This window comes from Rhagoletis zephyria, unplaced genomic scaffold (genome assembly GCF_001687245.7).
Source record: "Rhagoletis zephyria isolate East Lansing unplaced genomic scaffold, Rhagoletis_zephyria_1.1 Rzeph_scaffold_06971, whole genome shotgun sequence".
NCBI lineage: Eukaryota > Metazoa > Arthropoda > Insecta > Diptera > Tephritidae > Rhagoletis > Rhagoletis zephyria.
Genome location: NW_016164054.1, coordinates 24709 through 33502, shown reverse-complemented (window position 1 = coordinate 33502; position 8794 = coordinate 24709). Strand labels below are relative to the sequence as shown.

The following is an 8794-nucleotide window of genomic DNA, read 5'->3' as shown; positions in this document are numbered from 1 at the left end:
AATGTTCGGATATTTCTTTTATGAGAACTGCTAAGCAATACATTTATTATTATATTCACTTATTCCTCTTGTGATAAAAGCTGAGAAGTATATTTCTCGCGTAAATTGTAGATACGGTAAGTACATTCATATGTATATTGGTATTATGGTATTTTTTGTAAATTTCGCTTCACAATCTTATTTGCAGCCCATATTGTTTGTGGCTACCCTGTCGGGAAAATGTTCGGATATTTCTTTTATGAGAACTGCTAAGCAATACATTTATTACGAGTATTATTGGTATGATAAGCATATTGGTGTTTGGTATTATAGTATTTTTGGTGATTTTCAATTCAACATTTCATTTACAGATAAATTTTTCCATTTGATATACTGACATATTGCGTTTATCTCATAAAGTCTACATAAAATCGGTAGCCTTATAATTTCAAAAAGTTATTTTGTTGATCGTAATGACCATTTTTACTACTATAGGATTCAATTTAATATAATTACGCATAACAATGCCTCGAAAAAAGTATATGGGAGTGTCAGCTGATCGCAAAAAACGTAATTGCCTTCCAATAAACCAAGATATGCAACAACGGCAGATCTATTTGCAACGAGCTGGGGAATGTATGCGGAACCAAAGGCAGAAACAACGGGCCGAACAAAGCCCAAAATTCACTCCCCAATTTAGTAGTGTTTTGGTGCCATCATATTTTCAGCGATTAAGTGAAGATGTCAGTGCAAGGAGGCGGCAAGAAAAGCTACCAAAAACTATTTGGAGAATATCCGTAAATTTAACAACGGTCTTGCATTTGCTTCAGTTCGGGTGAACTTTGCCTATATTCCGGGTAGAGGACCATTTTGTTTTAAACTAGAGTAGGACGATTCTCAGATATTATTGTTTCTGTTAAAGAAACATTTAATCAAAAAGTTAATTCTGAATATATTTTCTCCTCCAATTTTGTATACAAAGTAAGTGACACCATGTTTCCCTCAACTCATGACACTCATATATCAGTCAGTTTGTAATATGTTTTTATGTATGTACCTAATAAGTATAAGTTCTGATGTACTATAAATCTCATTAATGCTTTGTAATATATGTATGATAAAAATAAGGTGTTTATAAGAATAATTATTTCCGCGAACTATTAGAACAGTCTGCTTCTATCTGTGGCTACAAAGAGGGATGAGGTTACTGTGTATTTCTGTCTGCGCAGACTGCGCACGGGGCCCGCTTGTGTTACAATATTTATAAGAAGGCAAAATTTTTTAATAGAAGAGAAAATGCCATAAGTTTGTAATTTATCTCTGTTTTTATATTTAAGTAATACAAACATGAACATTTCCTTTGTTAAACAAAAATAAAGTGGTGTACAGCTTAGCTAGGAATAATCTTTGTTAACCAAGAAAAATGTAATGGATTTACTAGTCTTTCTAATTGTAATTTATGCATTAAAAAAAGTTAATTCTAGTTGAAACATTTTAGCCGTTTTTTTGTCCAATCCAGCCGGTCACCCCAAAAAGTTCTGGCAACACTGCAGTTCACCCCACGACGCTCGTTATTGCGTTTGATTGATTTGTATGTTTGTATGTATGTCATTTGAATAGTTGTGTCTTTTCCTGTGCTTGACTGAATCGGATGTTTGTGCGTGAATTGCCTAATTATGTTTATTCATATGTTTGACTGAGATGGATGTTTATAACTGGCCGTCTCCACAGGATAAAATTTATTGCTGCCCAGCTGTCATTTTGGTCGCTAGATATAAGTTATATCAGTGGCAATATTTGTGTGGGCTTTTTATATCTTCATATATGCATTTGTAAGCTTTGAATAAGTATTTTTACCATATTTAATCGCTTAAAAAATTTAGAAAATAGGCGATTTTACATCCAAGTACATAAAATAATAATGATGTTGCAGCCACGAAGTTTTCGTGCAAATGAAAATGTAGCTGTCAAACTACCAAATTGCCGGCAATAGATAGCAAGATATAAGCTCTGATATATATTGCTCTTAAAGAGCAATGAGCGGTCACCATTGGCTATTTATATTCTGACATATGTATCAAGATATAAACTTTATCGTGTGGAGACGGGCAGTAAGTATTCGCGAATTGTATGTGTTCTTGTGATTGGCTGAAATGTATGCTTGTGCATACTCTTGTAAATATAGAGTGCTTGGTACAATTCTTACATATATAAGTTAACTCATGACTCCCACGCCGACGTACGTTCCATGTAAACATCACAATAACAGTATAAGAATTTGAAACACTTGCAATTTTAAGTTTCAAGCGATAGCTTGCTATTCTCCAGAAATGAAACCCGAGCCGCAACTGCAGCTGTGACAACATGAATACGGCAGCTCTTGGCAGAACCATGCAATTAGCTTAAGCAAATTTGTATTCTTACTATTGGCTTTGCTTGGATATTTTTGTGTGTGTGTTGGAAGTAAATTCTTTTTAGAAACGTTAGGAGATATTTCAATGTTTAATAAAGTTTTAGTTTGTCTCTACCATCAAAAGAAATAAGTTGTTTTAATTCGGTCTTCCAATATTGTTGCTATCAGTTGGCATTTTTATTATTTCATCAAATCATAAAGAGGAAGGAAAACAAAAGGATTTTCATCCATTAATTTAGTAGCAGAGTTGACGATTTCAATCTATTTACCAGTAACTAAGTCAAGGAATCAACAAGGAAAGAAGTGGCGCCCAACATTTTGAAGAACACGACCCTAGAATGGAATTATTAATAGTGTAAGAAAAACATTAAAATATTTTTAAGAAAGAATAAGTGAATTAAAAGTGAATAAGTGAATGTGAGTAAGTTTCAAAAAGTTGTTAAAAAAAAAGGAAAATAAGAGAAGAAATCTTAATACATCAAAATGAATGAAGATCAGATTAGAGAATTATTCGAGGTTTTTGCAAATAAAGTGACAGAGACTTTGCAGGGACGTCTGAACACTTTGACAGAAAGATTAGACAAAATCGAAATTCCGCGACAGGTTAGGGAGTACCATCAGGTAGAAATAAGGCCTGGAGTAACCTGCGATGAGCCTCTGGATATAGTAAAGACATTGCCCGAATTCAACGGGGATGAAACTAAGTACGTTTCCTGGCGGCATGCAGCCCACGCCGCCTATAAATTGTTCGAACCTTATGAAGGTAGTTCAAAGCACTACCAAGCAACAGCCATAATAAGAAATAAAATTACGGGTCGCGCGGATGCCACCCTGGCATCCTTCAATACGACACTAAATTTTCATGCGATTATCGCAAGATTAGACTTTTCATTTGCGGACAAACGTCCGATATATCTTGTAGAACAAGATTTGTCTACCCTAAAGCAGGGTAGACTAACAGTCGAGAGTTTCTACGAAGTAGTCGAAAGGAAGCTCACCCTTATAATAAACAAGGTAGCCATGTCACATGATGGCAATTCAGGCTTAATAGACTCCCTGAATTCGAAATACAGGGCAGACGCACTTCGAGTATTCATATCGGGTTTGAATAAACCCTTGTGCGACATACTGTTTTCTGCTAAGCCGGACAACTTGCCAAGTGCACTGGCACTGGCGCAGGAATTGGTATCGAATCAAAACCGGTTCGCGTTTGCAAATGCTTTTCACAGCTTAGATTACAGGCCAAGCAGGAATTTTACTACAAATTATCAAGCAGCAGCGAGTAACTTACGACAAACTGCAGGTGCAAGTGAACGCCCAATACCTATGGACGTAGATCCCAGCACCTCGAGATATAGGGCAAATACAAACAGGGGTCTTGGTTTCGGTAACAAACCCAATAATCCTTTTAGCAGATCTAATACCAACACCGCAGTGGAAAGAAAGCCATTTGGCAGAAGCAGGGCAGATGGGTATAACCATACAGTGGAAAAAAATCCGTTTAATAGGAGCAGGGCTGATGTGTCCAATACTGAAGCACAAATACCGACAGAGGGTGCCCAACAGCCGATAGCTAGACGACAGGCCTTGAACCATATAGAAGCAGATAACTGCAATTTTTTAGATTAGGGTCGCAACTGCCATATATTGAGAAACATATGAACGGTAGGATGTTGAGATTTCTCTTAGATACTGGCAGTGCTAAAAATTATATTAAGAAATTACCATTTTTAAAGGGGGTTGCGGGACTCGAAAACCCGTTCACTGTAAAGACCGTAAATAGTAAACTGATCATAGATCAAAAGTGTCTAGTGAACTTGTTTAACGAGTTTTCGCATTTTTATATATTGCCTGAACTAGAATCATTCGAAGGGATAATAGGTTACGATTTCATGAAACAGATAGGTGCGGTAATAGATACAAAAAAAGAAATGATTATATTTAATAATGGAACAGAACTACTTAAATTCAAAAGCTGTGCTGAGGTCAATCAGTTGGAATTGCCTCACTCTTTGCCTTCATACGTAAAGGCGAGATTTTATGAAATTATAGAAGAGCTAAAAGAAGTGTTCGCGAGTCCAGATGTTAAGTTGTCATATAACACTAATGTTGTAGCAACCATTGGTACAACAAATGACGAACCAGTCTATAGCAAGAGCTACCCTTACCCAATGGCGGTTAACGAATTTGTGAATAAAGAAATTAGGAATCTTTTAGAGGATGGAATAATACGACCGTCCAAGTCAGCTTACAACAACCCTGTTTGGGTGGTGGATAAAAAAGGAATCGATGAAAATGGGCAAAAGAAAAAAAGATTGGTTGTCGATTTTAGGAAATTGAATAGCATTACCGTAAGCGACAAGTATCCGATTCCAGACACATCGGTGATTCTTTCCAACTTGGGTAAAGCAAAGTTTTTCACAACACTGGACCTAAAAGCGGGATTTCATCAAATATTACTTCATGAAAGAGATAGAAAAAAAACCGCATTTAGCATAAATAACGGGAAATACGAATTTTGTCGTATGCCATTTGGGCTCAAAAATGCACCAAGCATTTTCCAAAGAACAATAGACGACGTTTTGAGATCCAAAATAGGAAAAACATGTCATGTCTATGTAGATGATATTATTGTGTACTCAGAGAATGAATGTGAGCACTTGAAGCATTTGCAGGAGATTTTGATTTTGCTGAATGACGCGAACATGAAAGTTAATTTAGAGAAGTCTAAGTTTTTTAAAGAGGAAACAGAATTTTTGGGATTTGTTGTATCAGGAAAGGGGCTTAAAACATCACCCGACAAGGTGAAAGCTATTATGGAATACGAAGAACCGAAAACCATTCGCGGTCTTAGAGCGTTTTTGGGTTTAACGGGTTACTATAGAAGATTTATCAAAGGGTATGCCGATATTGCGAAGCCTCTAACAAGGTTTCTAAGAGGGGAAAATGGTAACGTGAGCGCAAGTCAGTCTAGGAAGATACCCGTTGAATTAGACATAGAGGGGCGTGCGGGATTTGAGAAGCTAAAAGAGATTCTGGCATCTGAGGAAGTTATACTTCACTATCCAGACTTTAATAAGCCATTTGATTTGACGACCGATGCATCATCACAAGCTATTGGTGCGGTCTTATCACAAAACAATCGCCCGATCACATTTGTGTCAAGAACACTGTCTAAAACTGAGGCCAACTATGCAGTGAACGAAAAAGAACTACTAGCTATAGTGTGGGCTATAAAAAGTTTGAGAAATTATTTGTATGGGTGCAGAGGACTAAATATTTTTACTGACCATCAGCCTCTTACGTTTTCAATGTCAGATAAGAACCCTAATGCAAAGATTAAGAGATGGAGGGCTTTTATAGAGGAATTCGCTCCAAAGTTTTTTTATAAACCGGGTAATTTGAACATTGTCGCGGATGCTCTGTCAAGGCAGTGCATGAATCATCTGACCGAGTCTTATTCGCATTCAGAGGTTTCTTTGTCGGATACCATAAAAATGGTACAAACGTGTCTCAACAGTTTTAGAAACCAGATTTTGGTTTACAATCGGGAAGGCAAGGAAAAGAGTACGAAGATATTGTTTCAGAGATACATCCGATATGAAATAAATTTTATAGACGAACAGAACTTAATTCGACTGCTCAGGGAAACTGTTAACCCTAATGTGGTCAATGCGATCTGGTGTGAGGAAGAAATTTTTGGATCAGTACCGGGAATATTGTTACGAAATTTTCCGGGAGTTCGATTTGTATGAGTTAACTCATGACTCCCACGCCGACGTACGTTCCATGTAAACATCACAATAACAGTATAAGAATTTGAAACACTTGCAATTTTAAGTTTCAAGCGATAGCTTGCAATTCTCCAGAAATGAAACCCGAGCCGCAACTGCAGCTGTGACAACATGAATACGGCAGCTCTTGGCAGAACCATGCAATTAGCTTAAGCAAATTTGTATTCTTACTATTGGCTTTGCTTGGATATTTTTGTGTGTGTGTTGGAAGTAAATTCTTTTTAGAAACGTTAGGAGATATTTCAATGTTTAATAAAGTTTTAGTTTGTCTCTACCATCAAAAGAAATAAGTTGTTTTAATTCGGTCTTCCAATATTGTTGCTATCAGTTGGCATTTTTATTATTTCATCAAATCATAAAGAGGAAGGAAAACAAAAGGATTTTCATCCATCAATTTAGTGGCAGAGTTGACGATTTCAATCTATTTACCAGTAACTAAGTCAAGGAATCAACAATGAAAGAAGTTATATAATATGTATGTACATATATATATACATTTGTATATTATAGAATCACATCCACATTAACTGCAATCAACATATCGATGGCTGAGTGGGAGATGGACCTATCTCGGCAGCCAGTTCAAACACACCCTATCTCAGAAAACTTTTCAAGAACGCCCTATTCAGAATTTTATTGAAAAACACCCTATCTCAGAATTTCGTTAAATAACGTCCTATCTCAGATTTCGATTCAAAAACGCCCTATCCCAAACGAAAATACATTGAAAATAAGCTGAGATAGGGCGTTTTTGAATCGGCAGCTGAGATAGAGCGTTTTTCAATCAAATTCTGAAGTAGGGCCCTCTTAAAAAGTTTTCTGAGATAGAGCGTTGTTGAAAAATTTTCTGAGATAGGGCGTTTTCGAACTGGCTGCCGAACTGGCTTCCACTCAGCCATCGATATGTACATAAGTATGTTTCTACATACATACGCTGCGATTTGGTTATAAATATTGCGGAATCTGTTATTCAAAAGCCGAAATACCTACACACCATGGTTGTGTGATTTCAAATCCTTTTTGATTTTAAATGCGCTTTAAATTAACAAATATATTTGATTTGTGATTTGGTTTGTTGACCAAATAGGAGATAAGTTTTATTTGTGATTTGATTCGTCAACCAAATTAAAGACAAGTTTTATTTGTGAAATCAGAAATCAAATTGATGTGTCATTTGAATCGCCCTTCGAATCAGAAATCAAATTGATTTGTGATTTGATCGCCCTCCAAATCAGAAATCAAATTTATTTGTGATTTGATTTGTAGAGCGAATCATTTGATTTGTGATTTTTCAACCAAATAATACTCTGGTATGAAAGGCAACTACTTCGTGGTTTTCGGGACTGATTCGGAATTTTCGGGACTATTTCGATATTTTCGGGGTTCTCGGAAATATATCGGTACTTTTGGGACTATTTCGAAATTTTTGAGACTTCTTCGGGATTTTGGGGATAATTCCATAATGTTGGGACTATTTCGGGGTTTTCGACACTACTTAGGAAAATTCGGGGGTTCTCGGGATTTTAGGACTATTTTAGGACTATTTCGGGATTTTCGAGAATTCTTCGAGATTTTCTGGACTACTTCGGGTTTTTCAAGACAACTTCGGTATTCTCGGGCGCATATCGGGATCTGCGAGACTAATTCGGGATTTTTGGGACCAATTCGGATTCTTTGGTACTATTTCGGGTTTTTCGAAACTACTTCGAGATTGTCGGGGTTCTCACTATATGGGGATCTTCGGGACTACTTTGAGATTTTTGGAACTATTTCGGGGTTTTCGACACTACTTTGAGATTTTTGGGACTATTTTGGAATTTTTGGAACCAATTCGGAATTTTTGGAACGATTTCGGGTTTGTAAAGATTTTCGGTGTTCTCGGGACTACATCGGGATTTTTGGGGCCATGTCGGCATCTTCGGGTCTACTTCGGGAATTTTGGGATCAATTCGGAATTTTTGGGACGTTTCTGGTTTTTCGAGAGTACTTTTGGTGGTATTTTCGCTGTTCTCGGGATTACATAAGGATTTTTGAGCAATTTTGAGATTTTCGAGTCTAACTGGGGATTTTCGAGGGCACCCTGAAATTGTGCATATGGAAACTGTGCATACGAAATAATGCATATGAAAAAAACCGAAATAATGCATACGAAAAAAACCGAAATAATGCATATATGCACAGTTTCGGTTGAAAACCGAAATAACGCATATGAAAAAAACTGAAATAATGCATATATGCACAGTTTCGGTTGAAAACCGCAATAATGCATATTAGAAAAACCGAAATTATGCATATGCACTCTTTCGTTTGAAACCCGAAATAATGCATATGAAAAAACCGAGATAATATATATATGCACAGTTTCGGTTGAAAACCGAAATAATGCATATGAAAAAACCGAAATAATGCATACATGCACACTTTCGTTTGAAAACCGAAATAACGCATATGAGAAAAACGCAGTAATGCATTCATGCACAGTTTCGGTTCAAAACCGCAATAATGCATATGACAAAAACCGAAGTATTGCATACATGCACAGTTTCGACTCAAAACCGAAGTAATGCATATGACAAAAACCGAAATAGTGCTTACATGAAAACGAACT

The 8794-nt window shown here is 36.5% G+C and overlaps 1 protein-coding gene across 1 annotated transcript in view; it reads left to right on the top strand.

Moving 5' to 3' along the window:
* The first annotated feature begins 5097 nt into the window (after window positions 1–5097).
* The window catches only part of LOC108373703 (uncharacterized), a 14364-nt gene continuing 10667 nt past the window's right edge, over window positions 5098–8794 (top strand). Inside the window, 1 exon segment of the mRNA XM_017629637.1 lies at window positions 5098–5616. Coding sequence (XP_017485126.1) covers window positions 5098–5616 — 519 coding nt within the window.